Below are 17,874 nucleotides of genomic sequence, written 5' to 3' on the forward strand. Positions count from 1 at the left end.
CTTCTTCCTCCGCGTCCGGTGCTGTCCTCCCTGGGCGTTTGCCGTCTTTGGCCACATGGCTGTCTCCGAGGCGTCCTCTGCAGCCACGGTTCCAGGCCGGGGTGGCACCCGTCTTTGCCTGGCACAGTATTAGCCGTGCCCAGGACGCAGGAAGGCCGCAGAACCACGTGGAGTCCGCACGGCCTAACGAAGCTGCCTGCAGCGCCAGGTGGCAGATGGGCCAGGAATTGGGACGCGTAGCCCTGGACCCCACCTGTGACTTTGAGCGTCAACATCCCGCCTGCAAAGTGAAGGAGATGAAACGGGTGGCTTCTTAAGGTCCCTCCTGCTCTGAGGATGAACTCCAGCAGCACCTGGGAAATCCTGTTAGAAACTCCATTTACAGATGAGCCCCATGCTGTGGCCACTAGGAGGCAGTAACGTCTGCATTGGATCCACTGCCCTTTGACCAGAAGCCTCGCCTTACTAGATGTCAGTTAATGCGGGCTGTGGGGGAGGTGGAGGGGGGTCAGGAATCTTTGCACATCCTCGGGGATCAGTGGTCACTGCTTCAGAGAAGGCGGGATGTCACGCTGAGCGACGCTAATGCAGGTGCTCAACGCCAGCTCCTTCCACCGCGATGCCTGGCCCCTGAACCCACCTGCAGGAGTCCTCTCTGGAAGGATTCCAAGCTTGCTCTTTGCTAAGCTATTCCCACTGTCATCGCTTCTGTGGCTCCCCGATTCCAAACCCATGTTGCTTGTGCCCGATGTGGAGAGACTGGGGTGGAGCCTACAGTTGCCAGCATTTAGGGGGTGGTACTGACACAAAGGTGGCACCCACACAAAAGGCTTCACACGCCCTTCCCCTAGCCTCACCCTTGTGCTTGAACATTTTCTCTGCCAGGTCAGAGAAGATGGAAAAAGGGCTTCGTCCTTCCCCATCCACCTGCGATCTCTGACTCTCCTTTCCAACGGGACTCCGGGTGCCTAAGTCGGGGGCTCCTATGCAATCCGTGCAGCCTACTCTTCTGCCCCCACCCCACCCCCGCCCCCGCCAAGGAATGGCTAATTGGCTTAGAAAAGACGGTCCTTGGTGAAAGAGGCAACGCCAAAGTTCTTAACCAGCTGTGCAAGATGATAAAGGGCATTCGAGATCCTAGACCAGAGGTCAGCTGCTTTTTCTGCAGCAGCCAGAGAGAGAATGGCGGATGGTCTCAGTTGAAACTCCAAGTCTCTCCTCATAGTTTGACAGCAGTCGTCAACAATATGTACACAAATAGGTGTGGCTATATATATATCTATATATGTCTATATATAAGAGGCTAATATGCTAAGTGTCCCCTACCAGTGGCTATGATGCGCACTGACCACCAGGGGGCAGACATACAATGCAGGAGCTGCCGAGCTGTAGTGACTCGGCAGCAGCGGTTCTCGGGTGATGCACCCCGAAACCAGAGAGGAGGGAGCCCAATCCCTCCGCGGGTTGTGCGATTCCACCTTCAGCCGTGGGTTATGTTGTTGCTGGGGCGCTGTCGGCCCAGAATCTGGTTTACTGCACTCTTGTGTTTGCGTTCCACACCCTATACAACAGCAACTTTGCAGAGTGCCTCTAGCACCCCAGGACCCCTCGGGGGATGTCAGAGAGCCGGTTTCGGCCCGATCCCCACAGGCCAGGCCAAGGGACCCCACCTGCCGGGGGACCCCACTCACTCCACAGGTGCCCTTTGAGCCACGGCACCGCCCCAGGTGCAGCCAGCCAGGGGGGAACTGCAGGAGGTTGGCTCCAGGGCATGTGGGACCATCTAGCCCAGTCCTGCCCCACCCGCCGGCCACCTTCTAATTAATTTCCTTTCAATGTGCATGAATCCATGCACCGGGGCACTCGCATTCTAATAAACTGTATTTGTGGACACTAAGGTGTGAATTTCATATAATTGTCACATATTAGGCTCCAAGGCTCTGAGGCTCCACTCCAAAGCTAGACTAGGCTCCTAGGCTAAGCTTAGACACTAGGCTAGGCTCATAGGCTAGGCCAGTGATCAGCAAACTGTGGCTCTCGAGCCACATGCGGCTCTTTGGCCCCTTGAGTGTGGCCAGGAAGTTTCGATTGCACCGTAAGTGCGCGACCGCACGTGGTATTTTGTGGAAGAGCCACACTCAAGGGGCCGCAGTTTTCGGACCACTGGGCTAGGCTCACAGGCTAAGCTTAGACACTAGGCTAGGCTCATAGGCTAGGCTAGGCCCTGCCCCTTACCAGTGGGCTCTGCTCGGAGGTGTTTTAGCCCCTCCCAGTCTTCCGTGGAGAGGGAAACTACACTTGCAGGTGGTTCATTTAGGCAGAAGTCCCTGCCCCTGGTCCCTGATTGGTCCTTTCTCGGCAAAGGGTGACTTGCAGTTTGTTTGGTCCAAAAGGCAAGGTCCTCAGTGAGGATGGAGCCGCTCTGGTTGGTAGAGCTTCGTGGCTCCGATTGGTCGGGGAAGGAACAGAGGCGGCAGGCGGTGCGGACAGTTCAGGGCAGAGGCCGGCGGCTTCGAGCAGGCTTCTCCCTCAGTGCAGTTCCCTGGAGAGGCCCCGGCGCAGAAATGGCTGCCAAGCTTTGTTTGTTTGTGTGTGTGTTTTTGTTTTGTTTTGAGCCCAGTTAGCCACCAGAAGCCCTTCCTAGTGGGTCTCTTCGTTCTCAATGTTCACATTTAAATTACAAAACCTTCTTCACCCAACCCCGCCCGCACTGGGGCTCCTGGTGGTGTCGAAGTGGTTGGCGGGCACTTGGACCATCTTTTGGCCCATCTCGCCAGCAACGCCAACACTCGCCCGGCCGTTAAGGAGGAGGAGGAGGCGCGGGCCTCCCTCTAGGGAGCTCCCCTGGGTGCAGCAGCCCCGGGCCGGCGGCCGCGGAGACGCTGGCCGAACCGGGAGATCGGCGCCCGGCCGCCTCCCGCGGGGGTTACCGCCATTCCGCGCGCGCCCCGCCCTCGCGGCCCCGGCGCCCTTGCAGGCGGGGCAGTTGCGAGCCCAGCGGTTTCCAGACCCGCCTGGCGGAGGGTCTGGGCCGTGCAGGTTCCGAGTTCTGCGGGGCGGTTCGGCCCGTCCCGAAGCCCGGCGTCCGCCTCCCGGGCGCCTCGGTGAGTCCCCGCCTGTGGTTCGAGGCGGAGGGCGCCGGTGAAGCGGCCCCCTGGGGTGTCCGGCCTAAGGGATGCCCCGGGAAATGGCTGGCGGGGAGCCTCGGGGCCCCAGCGGCCTGGGGGGCCCCCAGCAGTCCATGCCCGTGACACTCAGGCCCGACGGGGAGCCCGGGAGGCGGGCTGGGGCTCTGGCCCGGGTGCCACCCTCGCACCTGCCCGGCCGGTGGCCCCGCCCCGGGAGGGGTGGGGGGCGGGAGGACACGGGAGCCAGGGGGCGCTCTAGGCTCCTCCTGCGATGTTCAGACCAGCCGCCTCTTCCCCCATCCCCACCCCGACCCCCCACCATCCCCACCCCACTGGTTTCCAGAAAGGACCTGAGCTGTGTTCCCCGCCTTCCCCCCCGGAGTAGAAGCCGGACCTGGTCCCCAACGGAATCCCGAACCGACTGCGCCCGCGGGGCTCCCTGGGCCCTTTGACATGACCTTCTCGTCCCGTTGATCCCGCGGGTCCGTCGACATGAACCCCTGCGGCATGAACCCGGTGGCCGTGAACCCCGTGGTGGTGGTCCACGGGGGCGGCGCCAGCCACATCGCCAAGGACCGCAGAGAGCTGGTGCGCCAGGGCGTGCTGCGCGCCGCCACCGCGGGGTACTGCGTCCTGAAGGCGGGGGGCAGCGCGGTGGACGCGGTGGAGAGCGCGGTGGCCGTCCTGGAGGACGACCCCGAGTTCAACGCAGGTGGGTCTGCGCGGCGGCCAGGCCGGTTCGGCGACTCCCCCGGAGGAACGGGACCCTTTCTAACGTGTTCGTGAAGCGAATCCGCCTTGGGGTCGAATTTAAAATGCTTCAGAGATTTCATTTTTCTCTTTGTACCTGTTGACCAAGTTGCTTTAAACTTGTTTAAGCTTTTCCTCCCTTTTTGTCCCCCTGTAACCTCTTCACATCGTTAAGAGGTGTTCTTATGACATCTTTCTGTGGGGGCGTTGGGGGTAGACTACATACCATAAACTGCGTGCATTTTGAGTTGTGAAAAGTGCATAATACACCTGTGTAACCACATCACAAGCAAGATTAAAAAAAAAAATTTGAGAGGACGCTTATTAGAGTTGGGGATAGTGACCCAAGGAAGGGCCTAGGGTGGAAGCAGCAACAGGAGAGGGGGGGGCTGCTCTGGCCACTGAGAAGTCAGGTAAAAAGGGACCTTGCGGCAGGTTGGCGGGGGCGGGGGGGGGGGGGGGGGCGGGGGGGTAGGCCTGGTGGAGCTGCCACTGGCCATTGTGCGGCTGGTGCATGGCTGGTGGGGTCTCCCCGAGTTTAGGTGATGCAGGCCTGTGGGGGGACAAGAGGGGAGGGGAAGGCTGGGCATGCTGCTGGGAAGGGGAGCGCGCCCACAATCAAGTTTTAAAACCTTCCCTTCACCCCAAAAAGTCGCTTCTTTGCCGTGACTCTCCCCAACTCATCCCCAGCACCAAGCATCCACTGAGCTGCTTCTGTCACTGTAGACCAGCGGTTCTCAACCTTGGCTGCACATTAGAATCACCTGGGAATCTTTTTAAAATCCTGATTTCCGGGCCTCATCCTCCGGAAATTCTGTTTCTTTGTGATGGGGTGGGGGCCACGACATTAGTCACAAAGAAACAGAATTTCCGGAGGACGAGGCCCAGGAATCAGGATTTTAGAAAGATTCCCAGGTGACTCTAATGTGCAGCCAAGGTTGAGAACCGCTGCTGCGGACGGATGTGCATTCTCGGGAGCGCCGTGTAAAGGCAGCCGTGCGGGATGTACTGGTTTGTGTTTGCCCCTTCCACTCAGTGGATTAGAGTCATCACGATCATAACTGCTCTGAGTGCCGACTGCTTACGCGACAGTGTCTGCGAAATGTGCATGATGAGCTCATTGCGTCTGCACAGTAGTCTGATGAGTTGGGTGTGATTATTATGCTCGTGTGTCAGGTGAGAAAACTAAGGTACAGAAAGGTTACGTAGCCCAGCCGATGGTGTGGCTCAGTGGTTGAGCGTTGACCTAGGAACCAGGGGGTCACGATTCGATTCCCGGTCAGGGCATGTGTTGGGGTTTCGAGCTCCATCCCCAGGGTGGGGCGTGCAGGAGGCCACCCATCCATGATTCCCTCTCATCATTTGTTAGATCTATACCTAATTATTTCATGTATTTTGGTGGCAGGGTAAATACGACATGCTTTTTAAAATTTCAGTTACCGATTGTTCATTGCTGGGTTATGAAAATAGTTGATTTTTGTCACATGTGTATTTGCTTGTTTGCATTTATCTTCTTTTGCAAGTGGGTGACCAGTTGTTCCAGCACCATTTGTTGAAAAGGCTTAGCTTTGCTCCTAAGATTCTGCACCTCGTTCTGTGTGTGGGGGTTTTCCCACGCCACCGAGCAATGCTCGGGCACCGGCGAGGTGTCCAACAATTCAGCTCAATTCTGACCCATCCACACCCCTGATCGGGTGTTAATCCCACCCAGTAGGTTCTAGTTCAGCCGTCTTTTGTTTTCATCTCTAGAAGTTCTGTTTGAGCCTTTTTCATAGCTCCCTCCACGTTCCGGTACATAAGGAATATAGTTATAACTGATGCTTTAACATCCTTGTCTACTAATTCTATCATTTGTGTCATTCCTGGATCTATTACCATGGATTGATTTTTTTTTTTCCTTATTATGGGTCATGTTTTCCTGTTTCTTTGTGTGCCTGATAATTTCCTACTGGATACCAAACACCGAATTTTACCTTGTTAGGGCCGGATATGTTTATAAGCCTTTAAACATTCTTGAGCTTTGTTCTTACTCCATTTTTACAGATAAGGAAACCATCACAAAGAGGTTAAGAATAGCTAGACTGCCCTAGCTGGCTTGGCTCAGTGGGTAGCGTGTCAGCCTGTGAACTGAAGGGACCCGGGTTCGATTCCAGTCAAGGGCACATGCTTGGGTTGCAGGCTCCAACCCCCGTAGCGGGTGTGCAAGAGGCAGCCGATCAATGATTCTCTCATCACTGATGTTTCTCTCTCTCCCTCTCTCTATCTCTCTGAAATCAATAATTTTTTAAAAAAATGAGAGAGAGAGTGGCTAGGCTTATAGGCATTATGCAGGCCGAGAAAGCTGGAGGAAGTGTCCTAGCGGGAGGGAGAACAGCATTGCCAAGCGCAGGGCAATGAGAGCTGGTGGTGCGTTCAGGGAAACCTGACATGTCAGGAACACGTCGCCCCGGCGAGGAGGGGAAGCTGGGAGAGTGAGTCAGAAGGGCTCCGTAGTGTTGATTGGCAGGTCATGGGGTACCAAGACAGGTTTCTGTCTTAAAAAATATTCCTTTGGCGACGGAGTGGAGGGGGAGTTAAAGTGGGCAGCTTAGCGGGAGCTCGGGAGCCAGTTCTGAATTCTGGATTCTTGCTTTCCCCTTCCTTGTGGGTTTAGGCTGTGGATCCGTCTTGAACGTAAATGGGGACGTGGAAATGGACGCCAGTATCATGAGTGGAAAAGACCTGTCTTCGGGCGCCGTGTCTGCCGTGCGCTGTATCGCGAACCCCATCAAGCTGGCCCGGCTCGTGATGGAGAAGGTATGCGCGGCCAGAGAAGCGCCCTTTCCCTGGGGCCGCCACGGCCCTGGTGACCAAAGGGGCCTGCCTGTAGGGACATACTTGAGGTCACTCTTCCAACCTGTGTGAAAGAAGGGAACGAATGACAAGTCCCTCCACGGAGCCAGGATCGGACTCCGTGGGCAATGTAACTTGGCCAGTGATCGCTCTGTTTCCCTGTTATCTTCCCGTGTCCAGCCTTCTCACAACACGTAGAACATAGCACATGCAAACCCAACAGACCAGCTGTTTAATAGGACGTGTTAAATAAAAACGGATCCTGTTCTCTAAATGTAAGATCATATGTAGCCCTGGCCGGGTGGCTTGGTTGGTTGGAGCATCATCCATACACCAAAATGCCAGGGTTCAAGTCCCAGTCGGGGCACAGACCTAGGTTGCAGGTTCGATCCCCAGTCAGGATGCATACGAGAGCCATCTGATTGATGTTTCTCTCTCACATCAATGTTCCTCTCTCTCTCTCTCTCTCTCTCTCTCTCTTTCTCTCTTTCTCTGTCTCCTCCCCTTCCCTCCTCCCTCTCGTTCCCTCTCTTTTTCTCTCTCTCTAAAATGTTTCCATATATTCTCAGGTCAGGATTTTTTTAAAAAGACCTATGTAAGTCACATCTCTAGCATTATACCATCATTTTTGTTTTTGTGGGTTTTTTTTTTAAATAGAAAACTCAAAGCCAGCCTCTTTTCAACATTCAGGAAAGCGAGCCACTGAAATCTGCATTTCTGAGGTTTTGTACCCGGAGAGGAGTAATTCTCTTCACACGGTAGGAACAGCTAAAAAGATTTCCACTGTTTCAAAAACTCACCACGTTTCCATCTGGTCCAGACGCCTCACTGCTTCCTGACTGACCGGGGGGCCGCAGAGTTCGCAGCCGCCATGGGGGTCCGAGAGGTTCCTAGGGAGCAGCTGGTAACAGAGAGAAGCAGAAAACGCCTCGAGAAAGAGAAGCACTGCAAAAGCGCTCCGAAGCCAGAACCCCAAAAGTAAGCGCCGTCTGTGGCTCGCGGTGGGGGGATTGCTCAGGTGTGAAAGGCGGGCAGATGTCGGATTACTTACAGTTAGTTCTTCAAGAAGTCCAGTAGCGCTCGGCTGTTTCACTCTTTGAACAGCATAATGCACACTAAGTAACGGGAAGACTGCCCCTTTGCTTTTTAATAATAAACTTAACCTCATTGATTACTGCTACCTCGGGCCCAGTGCACAAAATTGGTGCACTGGTAGGGTCCCTAGCGGCTGCCGCCAGGGTACTCCCTCCCGGCCGCCTGCTGCCGCCAGTGGCAAGGGTGTCCCTCCCTTCCCCTGGCCACCTGCCAGCGCCAGGGCCTCCCTCCCTTCCCCCGCCCAGCCTGCCCCCTGGTCGAATTCCCGGAAGAACTCTGGTGGAGGGGATAATTTGCATACTACGCTTTTACGATATAGGACAGTGATGACGAACCTATGACACACGTGTCAGAGGTGACACGCGAACTCATTTTTTTGGTTGATTTTTCTTTGTTAAATGGCATTTAAATATATAAAATAAATATAAAAAATATAAATCTTTGTTTTACTATGGTTGCAAATATCAAAAAATTTCTATGTGTGACACGGCACCAGAGTTAAGTTAGGGTTTTTCAAAATGCTGACACGCCGAGCTCAAAAGGCTCGCCATCACTGATATAGGATGAGAACTCACGCACACTAGGCCAGCAGAGCTCCCTCCCAACATGACTTAATACAAGCGTGCCTGCGTTACTGTGTGAACTCACCAATGCTTCTTTTTCTTTTTTTAAATATATTTTTATTTTATTATTTTTTAAAATATATTTTTATTAATTTCAGAGAGGAAGGGAGAAGGAAAGAGAGAGAGAGAAACATCAATGATGAGAGAGAATCATTGATTGGCTGCCTCCTGCACGTCCCCTACTGGGGATCAAGCTGGCAACCCAGGCATGTGCCCTTGACCGGAATTGAACCCGGGACCCTTCAGTCCGCAGGCCGACGCTCTATCCACTGAGCCAGACCGGCCAGGACTCACCAATGCTTCTGGACCAGCTTGCTATCTTATAGACTAAACACGCTCTGTCATCTGGTGTCCCCTCTGGGGCTCCTTAAGCCCTTTTAGGGTGCAGAGAAATCAGCACAGCTCTTAGAGCAGCGGTTCTCAACCTTCCTAATGCCGCGACCCTTTAATACAGTTCCTCATGTTGTGGTGGCCCTCAACCATAAAATTATTTTCGTTGCTACTTCATAACTGTCACGTTGCTACTGTTATGAATCGTCATGTAAATATCTGATATGCAGGATGATCTTAGGCGACCCCTGTGAAAGGGTCGTTCGACCCCCAAAAGGTTTGCCATTAATCCTACGTCCTGAACTACAGTTTTCTGTTACAGGGGTTCAGAATCCCAAATAAAGGCCCCCTTATTTGAAACGAAATGTGAGAGATGAAATTTGAACGTGGCCTGGGAGTTTACAACGGAACGGAATCTACTGACGTTGCCTGGTTTTCAGATGTGAGCTGTTTAACCAGGGGCGCCTCTAGTGTCACCTAGTCCTAGGGAGCGTTCTCAAAAGCAGCGTGGCCGGCCTAGATGGGCGCAGGCGGGTACAGGAAGGCGTCTCCCGCGTTAAGGGTGTGTTTCACAAGGGTGGCCTACGCTGGCGGCTGTTGGTAACCCACGGAGCGTGCTGTGGTGTCCGCAGGCGGCGTCCCCGGAACGGGGAGGCTCTGTCAATGGTTCATGTACGTTTTCGCAGATGCCGCCGTGCTGTTTTCTGACACACCTCTCCGCCAGCCAGGATTGCACGAAGGGCTTCTGCCCCGGGCCCTGCCCCTCGGGGACCCTCAGATCACAAAACCACAAAGCAGTTGGTGTGTTACAGGTACCCCAGCGCCTGTCACTCAGCAGCGGCACCGCGTGACCCATAGCCCTCGTCATCCCCGCTCGCGGCCCCCAGGGAGCGCCTCTGTGCGCCCCTTGCTCTGTGTCCTGGAAGCAAAGGCCGCCTGAGTCTAAAGGTCGGTGGATCGCGCCTCTGCCGGCCTCAGCGGGCCCGGCTCAGAGTGGGAGAGAGTGAACAGCAGCCTCAGGTAAGAGAAAAAGGCAAGCGAACAGCTTGTCCAGTCAGTTCTCGCATAACCGAGTGTGGCTTCTCGGGAGTCCACGTCTCCGTTCTCTTTGTTTAAATGTGTGGTTCTGGGGTGTTCGTGAGTTGGCACAGCAACTGTCAGACTTGTACGCGAGGGCTGATGCCTGTCACTCTTAAGTTTGTATACACAGGGTGTCCCCCAAAAAATCGATACACACTTTAACAGCTGATAGCTCAATGTTGAAAATGAAATGTATTTTAATAAATACTGCCTTTATAATTATTCAAAGTGTGTGTATGCATTTTGGAGGGACACCCTGAATATGTAGGCCTAGATCAGCACTGTCCAATATGAGTGCCTTATTTTTAAAAAGTAAAAAGAAACAGGTGAAATTAATATTATATATATTGAACCCATTATGTCATCATCAATATAAGAAATTATTTGAGCCCTGGCTGGTTTGGCTGAGCGGATAGAGCATTGGCCTGCGGACCGAAGGGTCCCAGGTTCGATTCCGGTCAAGGTCACATACCTGGGTTGCAGGCTCCTCCCCGGCCCAGGCCCTGGTCAGGGTGCGTGCAGGAGGCAACCAGTCGATGTGTTTCTCTCACGTTGATGTTTCTCTCTGTCTTTCCCTCTCCCACTCTCTCTAAAAATCAATGGAAAAATATCCTCTGGTGAGGATTAAAAAAAGAAAAGAAATTATTTGAGATGTTTTATATTCTTCTTTCATACGAAATCTTCAAAATCGGACGTGTACTTGACATTTGCAGCCCGTCTCCCTGCGGACTCCCCGTCTCCTGTGCTTGGTGCCCCGAGTGGCCAGTGCCCGCTGGACTGGGCAGCACAGTCCTCACAGCACCTGCAGGAAGACCCAGCACTTTATGTTGGCAGCTAAATGCACACTGAATGTTAGAAGTAGGGATGCTTGTATTCTTATAAAAGGTTTAAACAATTTAGTTGAATTTTCAAAGGTATAAAGTTAAAATTTCCAGCTTTTAAGCAATTTTGGTTTTAAGAGTCATTGTAATTCATGGTTTGACTGTAATATTAGTAGACTAGAGGCCCGGTGCACAAAATTCATGCACCAGTAGGGTCCCTAGGCCTGGCCGGAGATCAGGGCTGGCAGGGCCTCCCTTCTCTAGCTGCCGGCCCAGGGTCTTCCTTTGTTCCGCGCCGCACCCTGGTGGTGAGCGCATGTCATAGCAAGCAATCAAACTCCCAATCTCCCGGTCAAACTCCTGAGGGGACAATTTGCAGATTAGCCTTTTATATATATAGATAATTTTGCATCTTTTAGGAAAAAACTAACTTTTTTAACTGTACCTAAAATTTTTTCTACTGTTTTGCTCTTTAGTTTTGATGAAACTATATTCTAATTTTGTGCATTCAATATAATTACATTTCGCTTTTTCAACCCTAGATCATTGAAAATGGGTGCACATCTCACGCTCTTGATAGAAAAGACCAGAGGAGCTCCCAAAGGAAAAACTGAGAAGGAAGAAGAAAAAAAACCTCCAAGAAGCCGTCTGCTTGCATTTTTAGAGGCAAAACAGTAAAAGGAGGCCGCCTTCTTCCCGGCTGAGCCCACAAAAGCTACGCGTGGGCGTGACAGTCTCTGTCCAATGGAGAGCTCGTGACTCGTCCAAACAATGAAAGTCACAACAACACTGTTCTTTCCAAATCCACAACCTGGCGGGTCCGGATGAAGTCCCCGCAACCTCGGCTTCTTCCCCAACGGACGCCTTAGCTGCTAATCTACAGCCTCCCGCACAGAACAGGACGGAGCAAGTGCCAGCAGTGGGGGGGGACGCTGCCTCGACAGCAAACCACTGATAACACGGGAAAACGCTGGCATGAAACATCAGTGTCGTGTCCTTCAAAGAATGAGACCAGGTGCCCGATATTAGCCAAGCCGAATGCTGCCTTCCAGGCAAGCAACACAGTGTTTACAAAAACAATGGAAACTTTCTAGGTTGAGTAACAGTTATTTCACAATCTGATAAAATGCCAAACGTGTGATTAGGATAAATAATAAGGAAACTAATGATCACTATCTAGATTGATTGAATGGGTAATACGTGAGAGATGAAATCACATGTAAACTTTTTAAAGTACTCAGTTCAACTAGAATGTTCCCTGGTGAGAAGACATGTTGAACAGCTAACATTCTGTGCATCGTTACACTCCCCGGAGAAGAAAAGCAAGCTTAAATCAATGAGCATTTCAGTGGCTTTACACCTGCTTTTTAAGGGACGCGTTTTGAATGAAGAGAAGAATTGGGGAATGCTTTTTAACTTAGACTAAAATTAATCTTTAAAATGATCGCCTAGCCCTAGCTGGTTTGGCTCAGTGGATAGAGCGTCAGCCTGCAGACTAAAGGGTCCCGGGTTTGATTCTGGTCAAGGGCACATGCCGGGGTTGTGGGCTCGATCCCCAGCAGGGGGCGTGCAGGAGGCAGCCAATCAATGATTCTCTCTCATCATTAATGTTTCTATCTCTCTCTCTTCCTTTCCCTTCCTCTCTGAAATCAATACAAATATATTTAAAAAATAAAATGATCACCTGGCTGCGTGGCTCAGTGGTTGAACAACGACCTATGAACCAGGAGGTCATGGTTCGATTCTCTGTCAGGGCACTGGCGCCGGTTGCGGGCTCGATCCTCAGTAGGGGTCGTGCAGGAGGCAGCCGATCCATGATTCTCTCTCAACATTGATGTTTATATATATCCCTCTCCCTTCCTCTCTGAAAACAATAAAAATATTTTTTAAATAAATTAATTAAATTAAATGATGGAAGGCAAGCCTATGATAGGGAGCTAACGAGGTTGGTAAGCAAAAGGTATAGAAGCATGAAGTGTGGCCAAGAGTCCAGCAGTACTCTGTGTGACACGCGTACAGCGCACGGTTTGAATTTTTCTAGGAGACACGCCCTCAGCTTGGCCAACTGTAGATGCTGTGGGACAGTCCGGGGTCTAGATCTGCCCCAAATGGAGCAGCTTGGTCAGACGCATAGCTGACTTCACAACGAATCTCAGACACGTGGTGGGAACACCAACTAAATGCTGTTGAAGTAATTAAATCCAATCTAAAAATAAATAAATAAATAAATAAAAAATAAATCCAATCTAGATAAAAAGAGTTGAGCAAAACCACAGAAGATTCTCAAAGAACAAATCATGGCCTTTACCAGAAAGTGAAATTAATTTTGAATGTATGCTGTCTACAGTCGCTTAGTTTGAACTGTCAATTTCTATTGCTAAGCTTAACAAAAGCTTTGAAAACATCCAAGTTTGGTGATTTGCTTTCTAATAGGATTAAAAGTATCCTTTTAAGTTTAGAGAAACAAAACCAAAAGTGCATGTGAACTATGCAAGAATAACAAGCCCATAAAATATAAGGAAATTGGATCAAGGAAACAAAGATATTGGTCTGACCTGGAGCCGACTCGCGTACAAAATCCTGACACCAGTTTCTACTTTTCTGTTCACTCTCAGAGCGTAGCACCACTTGAAGAGAGGTTTGAACAGCGTACTGCTGTTTTCCGTGTTTATAACCACCAGCATTTAAATGTGAAAGAACTTGAGATGTTCCGCATGGATCTAAATGACAACAGTAAGGGATTGTGAAGCATCTGATCAAATGGAAGTGGTAATATCTTCTGTGAGGAGAGTGTACCCTATGTAACCCCGTATTGCATTGGGGTGTGGTAACGTCAGAATCGGGATTCATTTCCAAATCTAGGTAATTCAGCTTCCAGAATTCTATTGGAAATTCCAGTTGCTGCTGCCTCAGCGCAGCGAAGTTTCTCCAACTGAAATGAGTTAAGAACTTGCTAAGAAGTCTATGGACTCAGGAAAGTCCGCCTCGTTCAGCGCTTCCCCATGGGGTGGGTGCTGTGCGGAAATGCTGATTATGAGAACGTCATCAGTGCTCTCTGATATGAGGCGAGGAAAGTTAACTTCAGGGGGTAAATACACAACTGATGTATTTTGTGTGTGTGTCTTGTTTCACTCGTCCCGGCGTCCCCAGCTGATGAGAGGATCCAGATGTGAACAATAACAGCTAAGTCCTCATTGGTGGTTTGTCAGCATTCAGTCATATAAACACCATAGCAGGACAGTATATTTTGAGACACATTGATCACATGTTTATAACTAAACTAGAGGCCCGGTGCATGAAACTTGTGGTTTCCAGAGGCTGTCTTCGTTGTTGTTTTGTTATCCTCATTCGAGGATATTTTTCCCATTGGTTTTTAGACAGAGTGGAAGAGAATGAGGAGAGAGAGAGAGAAAAACATGGATGCCTCAGGGTTGGTATGTGCCCTTGACCCGGAATCGAACCTGGGACCCCTCGGTGCACTCACGGGCCGACGCTCTATTCACTGAGCCACCCTGGCCAGGGCTCCGGAGGGGCTTCCCATCTCCTGCAGGGGTGAGTGAGGACCCAGGCCCTGCACAGCCCAGCCCACACCCGATACCAAGGCCTTCACTGTAGCTGCGTGGGGGTGGCGCAGGTCCTTTCTTAATCCCGGCCGATGCTGTGATGCGTCTCGGCTCACACGCCCAGGTCTCCGCAGTCAATCGGGGAAGCCTTCCCGGTGGCCTGTGCGCAGGGTGGCCCTGTGCTGCGGAGCCCAAGCCGGGATGCCATGCTGAGCGTGCAGGGGCCACTGAGCCAGGACTGCGGCCTCAGACAGGACTGACCTGGGTCGCCGGCTGGGCGGTCACCCACCTGCCCCAGCCCTCCGTCTGGCTGCCCTGTGGCCTCCCACACCCTCCCTGGCTTTGCTCTCTCCCGCCACAGTGGCCTCCCCAAAATCCCACGAGCTTAGCAGCCATGTGCGGGTTTGGGGGGTCAGCGGGGCTGGCCCCCACTTCCTCCGGAGGCCCTAGACACAGCCCAGTGCCACCCACACTCCCCTCCCCACGCCCCCCCCCCCTGCCACTGTAGTCGCCTTAGTCTTCGATGGGTTCAGTGAAACGTGGAGCTTGATGGCCCTGTGGCCTCGGCCCGGCAGCTCCAGGGGAGAGACAGCCCGCAGGGCACCCACAAAAGTGCCCACACCTCGCTCGCTGCAGGATCTGGGGGGGGGGGGGGGCGTGTGGCCACTGTGCAATTCCTTCAGCGTTTCTTCTGGAAGGTGTATAACAAAATGGTCGGGGAAATGACCGCATCTCGTCTTTACAGCAAGTCCTGGCAACGCAGGGCGCGGCCAGGCAGCCTCAGCGGCGGCGGCGGCACCTGAGAGGCGGTTGGAAATGCGGGGTCTCAGGTCCCACCCTGGATGGGGAACTCTGGGTCCCTGGGGGAGGGGGGAAGGGAGGGGGGCACCCAAGGAATTGTTCATCGCACTCAAGTCTGAGCTGCACTGTCACCTTAGCTTTCCCTGCCGGCTCCTGAGTCAGGACCATGGGGTCCGTGTGTCCCGTTTGCCATTTGCAGGCAGCGTGGGCCTTGGCAGGCACTGAGCTGCGTAGTGCCGTCTTCACGCTGCCACTTTTGTTCTGTTTACTTTTTGCAGACACTTGGGAACGGTGGGCGCTGTTGCCTTGGACTCCAAAGGAGACGTGGCCTATGCCACCTCGACGGGGGGCATCGTGAACAAAATGGTCGGCCGAGTTGGGGACTCGCCCTGCATAGGTAGTGCTGCTGGAGGACTCCCGCCCCCCATTTCCTTCCCATCATCAAGTTCACGTTCGCTGACTGCTCCCCTCCCCTCCCCTCCCCTTCCCTCTCCTCTGGGAGCCGCAGCGGTTGGAGGGGTCGCTGGGGTGCTGCTTCCTACCCAGCAGGTGCTCTGTTTTCCCTCAAGCGCATGACCCAAGAGTCGGAGTGACACGGGGAGGGAGATGGAGATCAGGAAGCTGAAGGTGCCCCCAAGCTACCCACCGTGCCTCCCTCTTCTCTCCAGCTCTAGTTTCCGGACCCACAGACTTAGCCCCGAATGTTAAATATGCCGCCCTCTGCCCAGGCATGGGCACAAATTAGCGAGCGAGAGAGCTGAGAGCTGGCGGGCGCAGTCATTAGATTTGAGTGGCACCAGAGGGATGCACCGCTCGCCACAGAAATGTTACAGATTAAAACGTGCCCCATGAGGACTGGAGCTGGTTTCCTCTCGTTCCCAGGCGGGGGTGGGGGGGGAGGGGTGCAGACTGGGGGGTGGGGGGGGAGGGGGTGCAGACTGGGGGGTGTGGGGCAAAGGAGGGGCTGTCCTGGTGTAGCTGCCCCAGGCCTGCCCTCCCTTCTCCTCCCCTCCCCTCCCCCACCCCGGCTCCCCACATCCTCCAGATTTCAGGGCGGTCACAGGTGCTTACTGTCCACCTTGGCATCCCAAGGTCATGGCCCCTCCTCTGACCTTGTCTGCGCACTGGGACTTGACATCGAAGTAGCGTTAGACTCGGACTGTGTGTGTGAACGGCCTCACTCTCGCTCAGGCAGAACCCCTCCTTCCCTCCGAGCAGGATCCGGGGGCTACGCCGACAATGACATTGGAGCCATTTCGACCACGGGGCACGGGGAGAGCATCCTGAAGGTGAACCTGGCCAGGCTCACTCTCTTCCACGTGGAGCAAGGTACACGGACCGAGGCCGCACTGTCTGCGGACGGACGGACGGACGGACGGACGGGCGAGTGAACAGAAGCTGCTTGTAAATAGATGGGGACTGGCCTCACCCCTTTCTCCTTTGCTGGTTGCTTTCAGCTTGTTAGCAGTACTGTCCGCCGCCTGTAGGGGGCAGCGGCGGCTCGGAGCCTGGGTGGGAGAAAGGGCCCCGGCTCAGAGGGAGGAGGACCTTGCGTGGGGACCGTGGGGACCGTCCCTCTTGGGGGCACTCAGACAGACATGGTCTGCCAAGAATCTCTGGGTTTTCACACTGCAAATGAACCTGCCCCTGTTTTCAGGAAAGACATTAGAGGAGGCTGCTGAGGTGTCGCTGGGTTACATGAAGTCGAAGCTCAAAGGACTAGGGGGTGTCATCTTGGTCAACAAAGCAGGAGACTGGGCGGTCAAGTGGACCTCGGAGTCCATGCCCTGGGCGGCCGCCCAGGCCGGCAAGCTGCACTGCGGCATTGACCTCAACGCGACCAGCATCACTGACCTTGACCTGCTCTGAGCCCACTCCCACCCCCCCCGCCCCGCCCACCCGCCCCCCAAGACTGTACCCAGGTGCCAGCCTGCAGGTAAAGTACAGGTTCCTGGCGTGGAGACTCAGCCTGAAATTAGAGCTGGAGATGGAAAACTACAGTCTGTCCCGCCTTTTGTCGCCTTGCTCAGTAAGTAGGTGGCTGCTGGGTGCGGGGCGGGTTCCGGAGGATGAGACGCCCACAGTAAGACGAGCGAATACGGGGGCCCCCAGCCCGTCTCTGGAACAGTCGCAGGGTCTCGGGTGAGGAAGAAGAAACGCAGGAGCGTAGCCCAACAGAAACCGCCCTTGGAATTGGGGGACCCGCCCCCGAAGCGGTAGGGCTCACCCGCCCAGGGTGTGCACGTTCTGAGGGGACATGAGGGCCGAGGTGGGGAGGAGAGAGCCGGGGGAGGCATCCGAGAGCCAGACCGGAGCAGCAGAGCCCGTGGGCGAAGTATAGTGGGGCCGCCAAAGGTCAGGTCGCGGCAACCACGGGGCTCCGGACAGCACTGGGCAAGAGACACCCTGGGCGGGGAGGGCAGAGGGGTGGGGGCGGGGGGAGACTGGTTTTCCTAAGGAAGTTCAGATCGCCCCGGACTCACTGATATAGAGGTTTCCAGATACGTTCAAAGGACCGTGTGGTAACCCCTAGCGCCCTCATCTGGGGATGAAAGTGATCACGGGCCGGTCTGAGAGTTCCCTGGGGCTCACACATGAGCCTGCGCCCCCAGGGGTCTCCGCTAAGAGCAGCCTCTGCTGCCACTCGCCCTGTGGGTCCTCACGGGGAGTCCTGGGGCTCGAACTTCCCATCACTCGGCTTCCACGGGCCTCTGATAAAATGTGTTTCGGAAGAACAGCCGTGTGGCTAGGAGTCCCCGTGGACAAAGGCCGGAGCGTGCAGGCGCTCCCTGGTCGCCGTGCAGACGGGCGTGCGGTCACAGGCCTGCGAGGTGCGGGCGGCGTGTGGGCC

General features: G+C 53.9%; 1 protein-coding gene across 3 annotated transcripts; it reads left to right on the forward strand.

The window, feature by feature from the left end:
* The first annotated feature begins 76 nt into the window (after nucleotides 1-76).
* Nucleotides 77-17,418, forward strand: ASRGL1 (asparaginase and isoaspartyl peptidase 1). Of its 3 annotated transcripts, none has more exons than XM_070426393.1 (7): nucleotides 77-591; nucleotides 3,472-3,840; nucleotides 6,532-6,674; nucleotides 7,531-7,688; nucleotides 15,302-15,420; nucleotides 16,242-16,352; nucleotides 16,681-17,418. In XM_070426393.1, the coding sequence occupies exons 2-7, from the start codon at nucleotides 3,621-3,623 to the stop codon at nucleotides 16,890-16,892; spliced, it is 963 nt and encodes a 320-aa protein (XP_070282494.1). In that variant the 5' UTR covers nucleotides 77-591; nucleotides 3,472-3,620; the 3' UTR covers nucleotides 16,893-17,418. The 3 variants fall into 3 exon arrangements, with proteins under 3 accessions (XP_070282494.1, XP_070282493.1, XP_070282495.1); XM_070426392.1 differs by lacking the exon at nucleotides 77-591 and adding an exon at nucleotides 3,018-3,104; XM_070426394.1 differs by lacking the exon at nucleotides 77-591 and adding an exon at nucleotides 3,018-3,104 and having other exon boundaries at nucleotides 3,514-3,840.
* The last annotated feature ends 456 nt before the right edge of the window (nucleotides 17,419-17,874 follow it).

This window comes from Myotis yumanensis, unplaced genomic scaffold (assembly GCF_028538775.1).
Source record: "Myotis yumanensis isolate MYYU_CA2020_CCGP unplaced genomic scaffold, mMyoYum1.0.hap1 SCAF_10, whole genome shotgun sequence".
Classification (NCBI taxonomy): Eukaryota; Metazoa; Chordata; class Mammalia; order Chiroptera; family Vespertilionidae; genus Myotis; species Myotis yumanensis.

Coding starts and splice junctions, on each gene's coding strand:
- ASRGL1 (XM_070426393.1), top strand. CDS start 3,621: ATGAACCCCTGCGGCATGAACCCGGTGGCCGTGAACCCCGTGGTGGTG. Junction 3,841..6,531: donor CGACCCCGAGTTCAACGCAG/GTGGGTCTGCGC, acceptor TTGTGGGTTTAG/GCTGTGGATCCGTCTTGAAC. Junction 15,421..16,241: donor TGGGGACTCGCCCTGCATAG/GTAGTGCTGCTG, acceptor CCCTCCGAGCAG/GATCCGGGGGCTACGCCGAC.